This window comes from Octopus bimaculoides, chromosome 4 (genome assembly GCF_046866305.1).
Source record: "Octopus bimaculoides isolate indiv1 chromosome 4, ASM4686630v1, whole genome shotgun sequence".
Taxonomy (NCBI): domain Eukaryota; kingdom Metazoa; phylum Mollusca; class Cephalopoda; order Octopoda; family Octopodidae; genus Octopus; species Octopus bimaculoides.
The window spans coordinates 25,924,430-25,943,795 of record NC_142931.1 but is presented as its reverse complement, the minus strand read 5'-3'; the positions used below and the strand labels follow the sequence as shown (position 1 = coordinate 25,943,795).

Below are 19,366 nucleotides of genomic sequence, written 5' to 3'. Positions count from 1 at the left end.
ATCAGAAATATGGAACCACTTCAATCTTGATGTAGAGTAAAAGAGTACTTTGCCTGTTGCTTCACCAAAAGCAATGACGTAGCTAGAGTGTATGTTACACAGGGCCACTCTTGAATTTGCCCCATCCCCCTGGGGTGTCCATGCCTACAAGCTTATATGGTAAACACAAGGGTGTTGCCCCATTAAAAACACCACCCTGGGTTGTACTGAACCCTCTCCCTCTCTATTAGCTATGCTATTGATCAATGAATTGCTTTCTTTGAATATTTTTAGAAGTCATCATCGACTGTTTGACTTATTGCATTATATATTTATTATCTATTATCAATGTTATTTGGTTAGCATGGGTTTTCATCTCCATACATTTATTCTTTTAGGATCTGGATATCATTTACTCTTACCTCCATGGAATGGAAGCATTGTCCTTATCAAGAGAATCGGCACTGAAAGCTCTCTGCCGAACTGTTCGCTATGAACACCACGATGCTAATGAAATCTTGTATTGGTAAGTCATTCACTGATTGTCTTATATTTATTTTGTGAAAATATTGATTGCAAGGAATTTGCACTCTACTATTTAATTAATAATTGTGTGTAGATTGTTGACTAATTAATGTATGTGGAGGCGCAATGGCCCAGTTGTTAGGGCAGCAGACTCGCGGTCATAGGATCGCGGTTTTGATTCCCAGACCAGGCGTTGTGAGTGTTTATTGAGCGAAGACATCTAAAAGCTCCACGAGGCTCTGGCAGGGGATGGTGGCGAACCCTGCTGTACTCTTTCACCACAACTTTCTCTCACTCTTACTTCCTGTTTCTGTTGTGCTTGTAATTCAAAGGGTCAGCCTTGTCACACTGTGTCATGCTGAATATCCCCCGAGAAGTACGTTAAGGGTACACGTGTCTGTGGAGTGCTCAGCCACTTGCACGTTAATTTCACGAGCAGGCTGTTCCGTTGATCGGATCAACTGGAACCCTCGACGTCGTAAGCGACGGAGTGCCAACAAAAAAAAATTAATGTATAGATATGTCTGTATATTTGTGGCTGTGTGGCAAGAAGTTTGTTTCCCAACTTCTTGGTTTCAAGTTCAGTGTTCTTCTCTTGAGTTTGTGTGATAGTTGTAAACGAGTGTCACCATCATGAAACCAGTGTCTTCTACTATGAAAACATGTCTGCTTGTGGGTAAATTTTAACTTTGATGGAAAAAGGTGGAGGTAGGTGACAAGACGTGCATCTGGCAAATCCACCTCTACAAAATTGTGTGTGTGTGTGTGTGTGTGTGTGTGTGTGTGTGTGTGTGTGTGTGTGTGTGTATGTGTGATGGCACCTGAAATTTTTTGAAAAATATACTAACTGTTCATTAAGTAAAACTAAAATACAAAGATATGATTAAAAGGCTAATTAATTACCTATTTAAAAAATTTTTTCTTTAATATCTTTTATATTTACAATTTTTAAACATTCCTTTGTATTGAATATATTTTATCAAAAATATCTATTTGTTTTCCATGGCTTTGGAATAAATAAATAATGTTATGTATGCTTAGTGAATCATGTGGCAGCTTGAAGAAATCATTTAATCTATATTCTTCAAAGATCTAATCATAATTCTTAAATTTCATTTCCCATTTGCAGCCATTTGCAAATTCTATTATTACCCATTCCTATCCACCATATGATTATATGTTTAAATGGAAATGTATGATACCAATATCTAATGGCAATATTTTTAGAAAGTTACTACAATAAATTCTAAATTGTTTCTTTTTATGAAAATATAATTTATATGACAAGAATGACATATATTTGTTTCTTAATTTTGGAGAGAACTAATCTTTATTTTCTCATTCTTAATAGTTATGAAAATAAACAAAGATATCAAATATCAAATTGTCTCTTATTTAATTTAAATTATCAAACAGGATATTATATATCAAATTCTCTGTTATTAAATTATCAAACATAGATTTCTGACTTTGGCAGAATACCACACATTTGTAGGAGTGGCTGTGTGGTAAGTAGTTTGCTTACCAACCACATGGTTCTGGGTTCAGTCCCATTGCGTGGAACCTTGGGCAAGTGTCTTCTACTATAGCCTCGGGCCGACCAAAGCCTTGTGAGTGGATTTGGTAAACGGAAACTGAAAGAAGCCCGTCATATATATGTATATGTATATATATATATGTGTGTGTGTGTGTGCGTTTGTCCCCCCAACATCGCTTGACAACCGATGGTGGTGTGTTTACGTCCCCGTAACTTAGCGGTTCAGCAAAAGAGACTGATAGAATAAGTACTAGGCTTACAAAGAATAAGTCCTGGGGTCGATTTGCTCGACTAAAGGTGGTGCTCCAGCATGGCCGCAGTCAAATGACTGAAACAAGTTAAAGAGTAAAGAATATATGGTCAACTGAATCAACCACTGATCATTACTGGTACTAAATTAATCATTCGCAACAGGATAAGCCAATAAGGGAGATTCAGCATGCTAGAAATAACAACCAAATCTCCATCAAATCAGACGCTATCAAAGAAAGGATACATTGGATATTGGTTCCACTCAGAACACTGTGGATCATAGTTTGGTATATCTAGCAGGTGTGTCACAACCTGAATTTATTTTCTTGTAACTTTCAGAAAAATAAATATTTTTTTGTAATGAAATTTTCTACAAGTATTTTTCAGATGGTGTAGATTAAGATTATATCAGAATTTAATGTGACAAAAATTTAGTAGGCATGCACATATGTATTACTGACACACATCACATGTATTTACAAAATGAAATCTGGAAGTTTTGAAAAATTATGTGATATGTGTTAGTATATTAATGGTGTAGAAAGCCAACACCCTCAATACTACTATTCTCCCCACCCAGTTGAGGAATTTTTGCCTTTCTTTATCTTACATAGTACTTGGTGACCCTATCAGTGATAGTAACAAATAAAAAAAGAAAGCACTGGTGCTGGTGTCGTGTAAAGAGCACCCAGTACACTCTGCAAAGTACTTGGCATTAGGAAGGGCATTCAGCTGTGGAAACAATGCCAAAACAACGAAACCTGGTTTGAGCTCCCCAGCTTTGGTCAAACGTCCAACCCATGCCAGCATGGAAAACAGACGTTAAAGGATGATGATGATGGTGTGTGTGTGTGTGTGCAATCCCATGATCATTCATGACTGAAGGGGGTCTTTATGAGGAAACAAATTCAATATTGGCGGGGGGGGACACTTGTGTAGATATGCCCATAGGTCTGCTTAATCAAAATTGACTCACAGCTAGACAATATCAACAACCACCTGAGCTTCCTAAGGAATGAAATTACATTGTGCTTAATTCATCATGGTACCATTTTTCTTATCCACCACCTTCCACCTTATCAAATATTAAACTATATATTCCTTCTTTGAAATATTCACGTATTTCTTCATTAAATCTCCTTAACTCAAAGCCATGCTGTTACATTTCAACAAATGCAATTTATTGCATTTGTGAGTATTTTTATTACCCACATGTTTAATCATAGATATTTGATGTATTAATGTATTACTTTGAAGAGTGAAATAGTTGTGGCCCATATATATAGTGAAGGTGGAATGTGAGTTCAAATCCCAGACGGGCTGCGTGTTGTGTTCTTGAGCAAGACACTTTATTTCACGTTTGCGACGTCACAGGTGCCAAGCTGTATCGGCCCTTTTGCCTTTCCCTTGGATAACACTGGTGTTGTGGAAAGGGGAGACCAGTATGCATGGGCGACTGCTGGTCTTCCATAAGCAACCTTGTCCGGACTTGTGCCTCGGAGGGCAACTTTCTAGGTGCAATCCTATGGTCAGTCGTGACCGAAGGTGGGGTCCCATATATATATATCGTATCTATATACAGTATTTATCACAACTGTCTGATGAACAAAAGCGTGAAACTCTTGAGTAACAGTTCTGTGATAATTTTGCTGCTTTAATAAAAAGTGTGTATATATATATATATATATATATATATATATGTGTGTGTGTGTGTGTGTGTGTGTGTGTGTGTGTGTGTGCATACATACATATATATATGTATACACACACACACACACATACTTCTTGCATGTGAATAATTATAATAGCGAGGAAAACGATTGTAAATTTGTAAAATTCCATTCAAGATTATGCTCGATATCAAACTTATCACCAAACACCACTTGTTTCTCTATCAAAAATACTTCATTATGTCAAAAAACTTTTTGCATTTTCCTACAGAAACTTATGTAGAGACACTTTTCGAAATATTCTATGTTACATTTCCACTATAGATGGTGATTGTGGTGGATTTTCTTTACCTAGTTTATGTTTTATGTAGAAATTAATTTGTTGCTAAGATTCTGATTTGTTCTGGAATGAAAGAAAATTGATTTTACGTTTTTCAATTTAACAGACCAATTTGAATTCTTGAAATATAATAGATGGATATAAGAAAGCCGATCTGTTGTTTGTGGTTTATCTAATTTAATATATTGCATTCTCACTGTCGATTGGTAGAAATTGAGATCTATTTTCATAGAATTTCAGGTCTATTATCAAAAAGCTGCTGGGCGTTAATTCTCTCTCTCTCTCTCTCTCTCTCTCTCTCTCTCTCTCTCTCTCACACACACACACAATCGCGCACGCATCTCAATCTTCTTGGTTGGTGCCAGGGGAGACAACGACCTCTTGACTTCTGAAGGAATTAAAAAATGTAAATATCTAATACACACATAAATAATTAAATTTATCCTTTGTTTATATATATATATATATATATATATATATATATATATATATATATATATATATATATATATATATATCTTTCTCTGGTTAGCAACCACACGGTTTCAGGTTCAGTTCCACTATGCAGTCCTTTGAGCGGGCTGGTAGACATATGTCTTCTGAATGAGTCGGGTAGACAGAAACTGGGGTGTGAACGCGACGTTTGTTTTCCTCTCTCTACTTGAACACGGGTTTAGGTTTATTTACGCTCCTTTAACGTAGCAGTGTGGGGTCGGGGAGAACAAACCAACAAAATAGGTACTGAGTTCGATTTTATTGATTTAAAAAAAAAAAAAGAAGCTTTTGAGGCTGTCTCAATATGACCGTAGCCGGAAGCAGTGGTAAAAAGAATATACATACGTACGTAGCGCCCAGTCGCTTGCCACTCTTGATTTCACCTGTGGGTGCGCAGCGTCTCCAGGTAAGTTGTGACAGTTACAACTTGCCTGAAGATCCTGTGCATCTACAGGTGAAACTCAGAGTAGCAAGAGACTAGCTCGACTAAAATAAAATACTGTTAATCTCAACTATGGTATTGAATACTCTTTTATCCGTCAGTTAATACTAAAGGAATATATATATATATAACCAACAAGAAATAAGGCAGCTCAGTTACAATTCGGCAAAGTCCAATCACTCTATTCCATTTTAAAATAACGTGGAAATTCGGTAATGTTGATTTTCATTTTGTTTAATAAAAACAAACCATAAAACCAAGATGGTGTTGTTTGTGTATATATGTGTATTTTCATTCATTTGATGTGTGTGTTTATTGTACAATCTGCAGTTTTGAGAGGAGGTGGTTATTTGAAACTAGCAACTTTAATACTTGACTGGTATTTTATTTTATCTACTCTAGGAGAAAAACCTCCCGTCCATTGCAACTCCGGGAGGATTAAATGCAAAGTTGATCCCTGGCGGGATTTGAGCTCTGAACGTGCGTGTAGAAATACCGTGGCTCCTACAAAGGCGTTTGCTCGCGCGAGCGGTTTTAAATATGAAGAGGAGATAACTCTTGTTTTATGAATGAACTTAAAAACCAAAATATTTTTTTCTTCCTTGATTTGTAAATGTAAATGAATGCTGACTTCGTTGTATTTATAGATTTCAGACAGTTTATCAATATTATATGATATCCATATTATATCTATAATTAAAAAATAATATATTATAACCGAGAAAGTGACTATGGATAGATGTCGTTTATTGTTTTATTTTACTATCACTACTACATTAATGACACCTTACAAAGGACATTTTCACAGGATTATCTCCCATGAATCGTGTTATACTCGTACTCACAATTTCAAACATTCAAAAAAAAAAAAATTCTATATTATACGTTCACTGTCATTATTATTATTATCTGTTGTGTATATACCGATCAGTTCCTTATAACTGGATTTATATTCTAAGAACTGACGAATTCAAAAAAATAAATTTGCATTCAGTACAAAGAAAAAGTATTATCGACCTGGCTAGTTTCCTCTGTCAATCTCCACAACAATCGGCTATAAGAATCACAACTAGTAATAAAATCGTGCCTTCTTTAAACATTTCTAAGATAATGAATGTTGATTTCTGACTAGAATGCTGTTAATTTTAATTGTACATTTTCTTCCAAATAATTCCATGTTTAATGAAAGCTTTTAGAAATAATTTAATAAAAATTAGCGACGCTTTTCTAAAATAACTTTATCTTCCGTTCAAGTTTTCTTTTAGTTTTCATTTACTTCACTGTCAATATATACCTTATTTCTTTGGTGATGAAGGTTGATTAAATATTATATTAAAATTCATTTTCTAATTGACAAGGAAGAAGTGGGGGAAAATATTCATTCTCTGAAAAAGATCTATTCTTAAAAGCTATAATTAGTCTATCTAGCTCTCTAAATGAATTTGCTTCCCCAGTTGTTACTCTGTAGTAATTTTAAGCCTATTTCTTCAAACTGTTCATTAAATGTATTATCTGCTAAGATGATGTATTTTAACAACATAACTGAAAAGAGCACTTTGCGTTGTAAATATAATTTGCACGAATTTTTTTTATCATCATCATCATCTAACGTCCATTTTCCATGCTGGCATGGGTTGGACGGTTTGACAGGAGCTGGCTAGCTGAAGAGCCACCCGGACCCCATGTCTGTTTTGGCATGGTTTCTATGGCTGGATGCCTTTCCTAATGCCAGCCACTTTACTCAGTGTACTCGATGCTTCTATGCAACAGCAGCGTGGGTGCTTTTAGATGGCACTGGCACAGGTGCTTTTTTGTGGCACAAGCACTCATGAGCCCACAAGATTAGGATTGCTCAGCTGAAGAAGGATGCAGGGGACATACCTTTATGCAAAGACGACCGTGATTTTAGGGGCATTAAATTTGATTTGGGGAAAAAACCAAACACAACAAAACAATACTTTATAGTTCAGTGAGTAAGAATAATGAAATAAAAACATGAAGAATGCTATTAAAAATGATTTCTACATACCCGCAGAACACATAGTAGCTGTTTTTTTTTTTGAGATTTAAAATTATTACTTCGTGGTTTTCTGTCTGACACCTAATCTCAGAAGCTCCTCAAATAGCTTTTCAGAGCAGCCAATAATTAGTACAGCTTGTCTTTGTCTTTGGGGCTAAATCACCTCTCCAAAGACTATACTTGACTGATTGGCATGTACTTGTCCATCAACACACTCCAACCTTTGGTTCACAAGTTAACTGTTTCCTCTCTCTACCTTTTCTACTGCTGCTATGTTGGCTTCTGATCCTTGAAATTCACTGGTCTCATATTATCCCCATTCAAGCACCCCTGGTTCAATTGTTTCTCATCCCCTTGTCTTTCATAATGTGTATCTATCTCTCCCCTCCAATCTTCATACCAACTACTAGGTCCAGCCCTTCCTCTTCTGAATATTAGCATTATGAAATTCCTTCCTTGCATGTAATCTTGCTGATCTTGGAGAGCCTGCAAAGGCCATGGGCACAAGCCTTTCTTTCAGGCAACAAAAATAAAAATAAATAAATAAATAAATAAATAAAAGGGTATGTTTCTATGGAAATGACTTTGAGACTGGTTGAGACTGGATTCTTACTTGGTGATGTAGAATATGCATATTTTATAAAGATTTTTATAAAAAACCTTATATTGGACCATCTTCATCTCAGAATACTTTTGCTCTTCATTGATTCATTGCAATTTTGGGTGAAATATGAAATGATTACAACAAATGGTTTAAGCAAATTAGCATAAAAGGCACCCATGCCAGTGCCATGTAAAAGCATCCCTGTCTGTTCCATGTCAAAAGCACCTGTGCTGGCATCATATAGGAAGGTACCTGTACCAGTCCCTTGTAAAGAACAGCTGTGCTGGTGCCACATAAAAACTGCCCATCGCATAAAAGGCACCCATGTCAGTGACACATACAAAGCACCCAGTACTCTATGTAAAGTGGTTGGCATTAGGAAGGGTATCCAGCCATAGAAATTATGCCAAACAGATGATTGGGCCCTGGTGCAGCCCTCTGGCTTGCCAGCTCCTGTCAAACCGTCCAACCCATGCCAGCATGGAAAACAGACATCAAATGATGATGATGAGTTGCAGTTGCATTTCAGATTTTTACTTTTGATTTAGCTCTATATGTTTCGACTATAACTGCCCCATCTTTATTTATTTTTTTGTACATTGCGTCAGTGCCCCTGGACTGGCTCTTGTGCGGGTGACACATGAAATTTCTTCGAGCGAGATCGTTGCCGGTGCCCCCTGAACTGGCTCTTGTGTGGGGTTGTTGTAGGATTTTCAAGCGAGATCGTTGCCGGTGCCCCTGGACTGGCTCTTGTGCGGGTGACACATGAGGTTTCTCGAGCGAGATGAGCGTGGCCGTTGCCAGTACCGCCTGACTGGCCTTCGTGCGGGTGACACGTAAAAGCACCCACTACACTCTCTGAGTGGTTGGCGTTAGGAATGGCATCCAGCTGTAGAAACTCTGCCAAATCAGATTGGAGCCTGGTGTAGCCATCTGGTTTCACCAGTCCTCAGTCAAATCGTCCAACCCATGCTAGCATGGAAAGCGGACGTTAAACGATGACGATGACATTGTTCAGTATGCCATTTTCTAAAGACAGTAATGTACAATTTTTAGGTAGATTTGGCTGGTATCTTTATTAAGCCAAATGACTACATTGAGTCTTCTTCATTGGTTCATTGCATTTCATGTAGTGAAAAATGCTACGCATGCCACATGGTTGTTGATTTGATCATTGTCTTATTATATAGCTACTCAGAGTTTCAGAACATAGTCTATTTTCAAGAGGAAAATTCCAGTTCTGAAAAGAATACAACTGAGTTCTTATACAAAATTACAACAATTAATGGTTTCAGAGTACTGAGGATGATAATGATGTTGAAATACAAACATTTTTAAGTAACAAATAAATGCTTGCTTAAAGAAAACTTAAAGAAAACTGAAAAGTATCCTTTATTTAATTTTGTATGTTCAGTGGAAAAACAGCCCTTAACCTTTTTGTCACCATATTTCTGTTGAGATGTTCTGTGTTTCTTTCTATTAATTTTAAATATAACAAAGAATTTAGTAAAATAACTTAGTTATCAGTAAGCTAGTTAGGAACATAAATTGTGACTAAGGTTTGCTGGAAGTTTTACTTGGGAATTTTTGAAAACAAGACTACAGAGCCAGAGGTGGTTTCAGTTGGTTTGGTATCAAAAGGGTTAAGTAACAAATAAAACTTCTGCTGAAAACTTCTGTCTAATGTGGCTGAAAACTTAAAGAAAACTGAAAAGTATCCTTTATTTAATTTTGCATGTTCAGTGGTAAAACAGCCCTTAAATTAAAACATGCAGTACACACATTTAGAACTCGAAATCTTTTTTTCTTCTTCTTAGAAACAATTTCTATGAGTACTCTTTTACTCTTTTACTTGTTTCAGTCATTTGACTGCGGCCATGCTGGAGCACCGCCTTTAGTCGAGCAAATCGACCCCAGGACTTATTCTTTGTAAGCCTAGTATTTATTCTATCGATCTCTTATTGCCGAACCGCTAAGTTACGGGGACATAAACACACCAGCATCGGTTGTCAAGCGATGGTGGGGGGACAAACACAGACACACAAACTCACACACATACACATATATATACATATACATATATACGACGGGCTTCTTTCAGTTTCTGTCTACCAAATCCACTCACAAGGCTTTGGTCGGCCCGAGGCTATAGTAGTAGACACTTGCCCAAGGTGCCACGCAGTGGGACTGAACCTGGAACCATGTGGTTGGTAACCAAGCTACTTACCACACAGCCACTCCTACAAATCTTAAAATACATGTTCTTCACTCATAAAATAGTGCACCTGTAATGTACTTCTCATTTACCTGAGCAAGTAATGCAGTAGGCTCATTATCATCATTATTATTTTAATTTACTTTGCTGAAGTGGTCTTAATCTCATTCAGTCATGATATTATACATTTTCATTTATTTCTTTATTTACAAGTTAGTCAAAGACGGACCAGGGCTCATGACTTTTGTAGCCACCTGTGTTGTGAAATTGATGTAGTTGATGCTCGGTCGAACATAGGAATGAAATGAGTGAGCACAACTGTTGGAATGCAAAGAATTTGGCATGGCTGATTGGACATTCAGCCTGTTTTGGTGACAGTGCATTTTGGTGCTAGAGGCACACTCACTCACTCATGCATGCACTTGCATAAATATACACATAGAGATAGGAATCGTGAGAGGGGGAAAGAAACATTACATTTTATTTATTGAACATGATTGATGTTTTCCTTCATCTCATACACATAAAGAGAAATATGCTCATACACATGAACAGAGAAGAGGAGAAAGAGGAGAGAAAGAAACAGAAGAGGAGAGAAAGAGGAGAGAAGGAGAGGGAAGAAAAAGAGAATGTGACAAGGAAAGAATTTGTGGAGTACTGTTTAGAGAAGGAAGGATAAAAAAAAAAAATGTTAAATGTAGAATCTGTGAGATGAGGCACAAAGTTTGTGAGTGGAGGAGTGAGTATGCAGATAGTTCGGCGGAGCAGAGGCAGATGTAGTAGTCATAGAGTAGAAAAGGTGTGATGACCACAGTGTGGTACTCTGGGAAAATATCATCTGCCAATTAGTTTGTTGGTTGATAAATATCTGTATCTTTTGAATAGGATGTTTAAAATAGGATACTATTTTTCTCTGTAAAACAATCTGATCCCTTAATTGTTGCAATTTTATTTTATTTATTTCCCTAACGGACTTAGAGAGAAGTACATCTGGCTCTTACCAAAATATTTTGGTTACCTGGGAAAATTACATCAAATTCAACTCTCTCACTCACTCACTCACACATTTTATTGTTTTAATGTCTACTTTTTCTATGCTGCCATGGATTGGACAAGAATTGTCGAGATTGTATTCTACAGCTAGATGCTCTTCTAGGTAGTCAGCCCCACTTGATTTTCAAGTAAGGTCCTTTAGTCTCTGATTTTATTTAAACTTCAAAGCTACTGGAGTTTTATTTATCTGGGACATGAATGTGATCGCCACTGCTTAAATATGAAGACATATGTAAACACACACACATACGACAGGTTTCTTTCAATCTCTGTCTACCAAATCCATTCACTTGGTCTACTTGGGGTCATAAGAGAAACCATTTTCCAAAGGTGCTGTACAATGGGACTAAACACAAGATCACATGGTTAGGGAGCAGGCTTCTTAACAACACAGCCATGTCTGCACCTATTGGCCTTGTGAATGGAATTTAAAACTGTAGAAAAAACTATTGTATATATATATATATGTGTGTGTGTGTGTGTGTGTGTGTGTGTATGATCATCATCATCATTTAACGTCTGTTTTCCATGGTGGCATGGGTTAGACGGTTTGACTGAGGTCTGGAGAGCCAGTGGCTGAACTAGGCTCCAATCTGATCTGGTAATATCTCTACTGCTGGATGCCCTTCTTAACACCAACCACTCCAAGAGTGTAGTGTGTACTTTTTACATGCCACTGGCACAGGAACCAGTCAGGCGGGCCTGGCATCTATCACATTTGGATAGTGCTTTTTACATGCCATTCAGGGGCTACTGACATCGGCCAGGTTCAGTGGCTCTTGCTGATGGGCTACAGCAAATATTCTGCTCAATACCACAGATTTGCTTGTCAGTTGCTTGACCTTAACTGGCGATATGTGCATCTCTGATCATGAGTAGAAGTAGTGGGGAAGCATCATAGCCATGTGTTGAGAGGAATTCTTTGGGGTTTGGTGCAGTAAAATCTAAGTTGTATTCAATAAAGAGTTGCTGTTCACTCAAAGTGGATGGAACTTGTGGCGAAACACAGGAGGACATGGGATGAAGTACTGAAGAATGACCTCAGAATGCTGAACCTTTTGGATGTGATGAAGTACTAAGAAGACAAAGAATATATTTTACTTCAGCACTAAGATTTTTTTTTTTTATATTTATGTCTTTCTTCGCCTTGAGCAACAAAATTTGTCACTGTCTTTGTATTTAAAGTTTTGTGTTGCCCAAACTTATGTCTTAGAAGCCCAAAAGCGCTGTTGCAATAATAGCCTTATCAAATATTCAATCAATGCTTTCCAGTGTTTTAGTTGATCTTAACTGCACCTTAACTAGTTGAGTATGTCCCTTAGTGGCTGGCGATATGTGCATCTCTGATCATGAGTAGAAGTAGTGGGGAAGCATCATAGCCATGTGTTGAGAGGAATTCTTTGGGGTTTGGTGCAGTAAAATCTAAGTTGTATTCAATAAAGAGTTGCTGTTCACTCAAAGTGGATGGAACTTGTGGCGAAACACAGGAGGACATGGGATGAAGTACTGAAGAATGACCTCAGAATGCTGAACCTTTTGGATGTGATGATAAAGGACCGAGATAACTGAGGCTTTGCTGTAATCAAGAAGACCCACTCTCTACAGCAGAAGTGTTAAGGCAGCATCCCTTGGTGAAGGAGATTGGCTTGCAAGGGTCCTGTACCGATAGCATGTAAAAGCACTCATACTAGTGTCACGTTAAAAGTACCCAGTGCATACTGTGAAGTGGTTGGCGTTAAGAAGGGCATCCAGCTGTAGAAACCAAGCGAAATCAAACTGAAACCTGGTATAGCTTTCTTGCTGGCCAGGTCTGGTCAAACTGTACAACCCATGCCAGCATGGGAAATGGACATTAAAGGAGGATGTTGATGATGATGATGATGATGATGATGATAGAAGATAGTGATAGAAGGATATATTATACATGACAGTGCTATAATATTGAGGTGCTATAATATTCATAATAATGATAAGCATCAAGTTGAAATGTTACAGCTATCTTTAAATCATTGATGTATGACAGGATAAAAATCAAATTTAGTGCTGTACTGTCTAGGTCAACGATCCTCTAATGTTTCTGACTTTGTGGCACAATGGAGATCAGATATCAAATTTACAGGGGTGTCTGTGTGGCTAAGAAGCTTGCTTCCTAACCATGTGGTCTTTGGTTCGCTCTCACTTAGTGGCACCTTGTACAGGTGTCTTCTACTATAATAATAATAATAATAATAATAAAAATAATAATAATAATAATAATAATAATAATAATAATAATAATAAATGCCCTGATACAGTACCAGTCAGTGGCTCTCGCTGATGAGCTACAGCAAATATTCTGCTCAATACCACAGATTTGCTTGTCAGTTGCTTGACCGTAACCAGTTGAGCATGTTCCTTAGTGGCTGACGATATGTGCATCTCTGATCATGAGTAGAAGTAGCCATGTGTTGAGAGGAATTCTTTGGGGTTTGAATAATTTATCTTTGAAACATGGGTGTTTTGTTCATCATTCTTAGACAAACCTTATTCAGGGATGTTTTGAGCAGGATGGGCTACTTGACCTGAAGAAAATTCTAACTGGGCCCCATCTACAAGGTCATGTGCTGTTTATCTTGATATGAGATCACTATGTTGTGTGCATATGGTTGTGATGCATGTGCCTGGTGTACCCTTAGCAGATGGGTAGTCATGATAGGTATACTGGGCTTCGTATATTTGTGTCCCAGCGTCACTTTGATGGCATGCACTGCTCTCTCACTCAATAATAATAATAATAATCATAATAATAATAATAATAATAATGAATTGTATACAGTGCTCCAGTTCACTACAACTCATCAGAGAAATTAACCAAAACTCCATGAACTGTACATAGAATTTGCACAGGAAGGGAATAGTGAAAAAGTCTTTAAAAAAAAAAAAGGGAGTTGGGAGGTATCAGGTGTACTGTTGGCAAATTTCAGGAAGCATGGAAGTTTTGAAGGATGTAGTATCCCGACAACTGAAGTGGGTTGTTTATTTCGATGCTTCAGCAATTCTGAGCATGAAAAATTGCTTCTGAAAGTTGTGGGTGCTGTGTTGACAAAAACCTTGTAAGTGAATTTGGTTGATGGAAACTGGAAGAAGCCAGTTGTGTATGTATGTGTATATCAGTGTGTGTGTGTGTTTGTGTGTGTGTGTGTGTGTCCTTGTCTTGACATCACATGATGGTTGTAAAAGAGCATGACTGTCATACAAGCAATGTTATTTGTTTCCAGTTTTCCATGAAAAACATTTCTGGCCATGAGGAAATATTATCTCATTTGTAAACAAGTGAGGCTTGGCAACAAGAAGGACATCTAGTCATAGAAAATCTGCTTCAACAAATTGTGTCTGACCAATGCAAACTTGGAAAAGTGGACATTAAAAATGATAACAATGTTTACATCACATCTTTCCATCAATGCCATGGATTTCTTACAAAATATAATTTAACCCTTTATCTTTCAGATATCAAATGTAATGCTTATTAATGCATGTTGTTTTGAATTAATCATGCATTCTTTTGTAACATTGAAATTCTGATAATATGACTTGTTTAGCTTTAGAATGACATTGTAAGGTTGGTGTGAGAGGTCAGATCTGGCTGGTTTGAACTTAAAACAGGTAGAATACTTTGGCCAGATATGGTCATTTTAAATGCTAAAGGATTAAAGTTTTAAAATATCTATGTTAATGCCTGAGCATTTTGTTAAAGCATGTTATTTGTAATTTTGTTGGACACCCGAATGATTACTAAAACCAGGGTAGTAATAGTTTTCTGTGTTTTTTCCTAAAATTTTAAACTTTCAGAGAGCTTTTTTTAGCTTTCAATGAGAAAGTGCCAGCAGTAATTTTTTTTTTGATCTCCAGTGCACTGTGAAATCAAAAAGATGGACAACCACTATGGCAGGATGTAATTTGAGGGAAATGTAACTACTATTTCTAGCAGGTTGAGCAGCTATATAGAAGTTTCCTCCCTGGTTTGAATAGCAGCAGTAGTAATAGCAGTGAGAGCCATGAGAGTTTGGTGGGAGTAATAATAATCATGATGGTGTTGATTTCTTTAGGTATATCATTGCTTTTTCTGAAAAGGCAAGAAGGCAAAATCAATCATAGTGATTCCTGCATCATATTACTTTTATCCATTTTATTGATCCTTCCTTCTTCAGGTGGCAACAAGGTAACCCCTCCTCCCTCCTACAGATAAAACATCTTGTGTAGTTTCTCTTCTACCTACATCTTCATTTACCTTAAAATTACAATTTCTTTCAAAACCACAGAACCAGTTTTTCCACTTGTTTGAAGTATTACCAATGTATTACTGGTACTTGAGATTATTGATTGCAAGAGGATAAGAAACACTGTCCCCAAGTAACAACAATAACAACAACAACAACAACAACAACAATAATAATTTTAAATTTTGGTACAAGGCCAACAATTTCAGGAGAGGGGGTAAATTGATTATATATTTCTTTGACCCTGAAAGGATGAAAGCAAAGTTGACCTTGGCAGAATCTGAACTCAGGCCATGAAGACAGATGGAATGCTGCTAAGCATTTTGTTTGGCATGCTATAACAGTTTTGTATGCTTGCTGCCTTAAATTATAATAATAATAATAATAATAATAATAATAATAATGATAATTGTTAGCGAATGCCCGAAATTGGCACAACGCGAATACAAAAGACGCCACGACAGTGATCCATTGGAAGCACTGTGGAAATCACGGCCTACAAAGAGCAAAGATGTGGTATGAGCAAACCCCAGAAGGAGTCACCAAGAGTGAGAATTGCAAAATCTTGTGGAATGTAATGATTCAGTGTGATCACCTGACCAGACATTAGAGACCGGACATTGTTGTGGTGAATAAAAAAGAAGGAACATGCATGGTAATCGACATAGCATGCCCTGCTGTCAACAGGATCAATAGGAAAGAAAGAAGAAAAAAATAAACAACTATGATGATTTAAAGTGGGAAATATGAAGGTTGTGGTCAATGAAGAGAGTAGTTGTGATATCAGTAGTAATTGGCACACTTGGAAGTATCAACACTCAACTACCAACATGGCTGGAAAAGATTGGTGCAAGTGTGAAGGTAGAACACCTACAAAAATGAGCATTGCTGGGAACTGCAAGAATTCTTCGCAGGGTTCTTGAAGCATGACCAGTAAACAAGTGTCACCTTAGTCTACTGGCTGAGGACAGCCGATACTTTCCATCATACCCAGCAAAATAAGCTGCGAGTTCTAATCACATAATAATAATAATAATAATAATAATAATAATAATGATAACCACCATCATCATCATTATTTGATGTCTGTCTTCTATGTTGGTATGGTTATAATAATGATAATAATAATCATCATCATCATCATCATATGTCTGCTTTCCATGCTAGCATGGGTTGGACGATTTGGCTGAGGACTGGTGAACCAGGTGGCTACACCAGGCTCCAATCTGATTTGGCAGAGTTTCTACAGCTGGATGCCCTTCCTAATGCCAACCACTCCGAGAGCGTAGTGGGTGCTTTTACGTGCCACCTGCACGGAAGCCAGTCCAGCAGCACTGGCAACGATCTCGCTCGAATGTCCTTACACGTGCCACTGTGTTTATAGCTATCAAATGTTTGTGCCGTACATTAGCTCGCTCACTCCATTAAATCAATGTTGTCTGGACAGGTGCATGGTGTACCACCTGTCAGGTGTTGAAGTGATTGCAGAGCAACATGAGATGAAGTTTTGTTCAAGAATACAATGTACCACCCTGTCTAGGAATTGAAATCACAATCACTAGATCGTGAGTGCAACATTTCCTTTCTGCTATAGGCACAAGGCCTGAAATTTTGGCAGAGTGGGGGCTAATTGATGTCATTGACTCCAGTATGCTACTGGTACTTATTTCATTGATGCCAAAAGGATGAAATGCAAAATTGACTTTGGCAGGATTTGAACTTGGGAATGTAAAGAGTCAGAAGAAATGTCAATAAGCCTTTTGTTTGATGCACTCTTGATTCTGCCAGTTTGTTGCATTAATAATAACAATAATGATGATGATGATTTCTAACATTTCAAATAATTTGTTACTATGGCACAGAGTTACAAATTAGAAGTTGGGGGGATATAGTTAATTGGATTAAGTTTTGTGCACAACTAATATGTATTTTATCAACTCCAGATGAATGAAAGTAAAGCCAGCCATGACAAGATTCAAACTTAAGAGTGTAAAAAGGTGAAACTAAATACAGTCATGAATTACTGTAGTTATTTATCACAAGTGAGGGCATTTAAAAGAGATGTAGATTTTTGAAAAGCCAAGGTTCACTAGTTGACTTAGTAATGAAGACAGAATGGCAGTAAGTTGAAAGTGACATGAATGGTTTCTTTACAGTATAAAAGTTGTATAGAAACAATAAATTTCTGGTACTTAGAACTCAGAGAAAGAAAGGGATAATGACAGAGTGAAATCCTGAAGCATGTGTTGTTCTCTAGTGGGCTATTAATGCAAGGGAGGTAATCACTGCTTTATAATATTTGGTTGGATTAAAAGTTTGAATTTGAAATTAAGGAATAAGGAAAAAAGATGCATAGACTACACTTATATAATTGTTTGTTATTGTTGACTAATTACAAAGTTCTTAAAATTTCTAGTCAGTGATAATCGTGTATAGCACTATTTCATTCTTTTTAGAAATTATCAGCATGATATGATCTGAGGTATAACTATTAAACATTTTATGAAGTGAGACATTTCTTTTAAATGATTTCTAATCAAAACAAGGTTTCTTTCAAACTAGCCTCATGTACTGGTGATTTAGAATGGTTCACCATCCAAGACATAGTGTAGCAACTTTGACAGGCAATCTGTTGGGTCTGGTGGAGTGATAAAAGCCACTCTATATATGCTGTAAAGTGGTTAGTAGGGAATGCATTCAACTAAAGAAACTATGCCAAAGTCATGACAATCACGAATATAAAGAAAAACCCTATGACTAACACCATGTTAATGTTGTGTATGGCTAGTGGGATGGTTAAGTAGAAACACCTGGCCTTGTGTATGAACCTTTTAACTATCATCAAATGGTCATCCACTTCTTTTCAAGTACAGAAAGCAGAATTCAAATGAAGATACACCCATCACTGGATATCCTCCTCCTTTTGTCAGATAACATAAGAGTTATCATGATTGATTTAGTGCCATGAAAGATGGGTTTGGAAAGACTGTTGATGTTAGAACAAAAGCAACTACAGGGTTATCAAACTGATGGACTATGTCATGAAAAATACCTAAAGAGTTTTAGCACAGCTGATTGGAAAGAGAATTAGAATGGCTTAGATGAGGGGCAGTGTGAATTTGCCCCTGGTCATGGTACCATTGATGCCCTCTTCTTAGTCAAGCAACTGCAAGAGAAATTTTTAGCTAAGCGTAAACCACTTCATCTAGTATTTTCTGATCTGAAGAAGGCTTTGACTGGGTACCATACTTTGTAGTTTGGTGATCTTTAAGAAAATTATGTACAGATGAATGGGTTGTGAGAATAATGCAAACCATGTTCAGAGATGCCATCAGCAAACTGAGAGTTGGTAATGTGTTTGAAGAATTTAATGTGCAGGTAGATGTCTCTCAAGACTCTGTTCTCAACCCCCTTTGCTTATTATAGTTCTCTGGGCCACAATAAAAAAAAATTTAAGATTGGTTGTCCATGGGAACTCCTGTATGCTGATGACTAGTACTTAAAACTGAGGTTATCGTAATTTTCAAATTTGAAACTAGGACCAATGGAGGTAGAAACCAAGTACAACAGGACTATGATGCAAGACCTGAAGGGTTGTGGTGTGGGGGTTGAGTGTTAAGAGAGAGGGAAGAGGATATGGCAAGTACATTAAAATTGCTAGTTTTTGTCTTATATGAAAGTAGTTTCTGACAAGTGCTAAAGTGAGACATGTCAGCTAGCAAAACATATGATTTGTCTTTATCATGTAGAGACATAGTAAGGGATAGAGAAAGACGGGGAACAGAAATAGATGTACAAAGGGGCTTTTTTACTTGACAGCACAAGCATGTAAAATATTGGTTTCAAATTTTGGCACAAGGCCAGCAAGTTTGAGAGTTGTGGGTGAGTCGATTACATTGACCTGAAAGGGTGAAAGGCAAGGTCAACCTTGGCAGAATTTGAAGTCAGAATGTGAAGATGGATGAAATGCTACTA

The 19,366-nt window shown here is 37.1% G+C and overlaps 1 protein-coding gene across 50 annotated transcripts in view; it reads left to right on the top strand.

Moving 5' to 3' along the window:
• The window catches only part of LOC106881120 (rap guanine nucleotide exchange factor 6), a 457,078-nt gene that overhangs the window by 110,467 nt on the left and 327,245 nt on the right, over nt 1–19,366 (top strand). For all 50 annotated transcript variants that reach the window (XR_016241432.1, XR_016241438.1, XR_016241437.1 and 47 more), the window contains exon 3: nt 378–505. Coding sequence is in view for 43 of the 50 variants with exons in the window: in XM_089350570.1 (XP_089206696.1) it covers nt 378–505 (128 nt within the window). In the remaining 7 variants the exon portion in view is untranslated. The remainder of the gene's footprint in view (nt 1–377; nt 506–19,366) is intronic.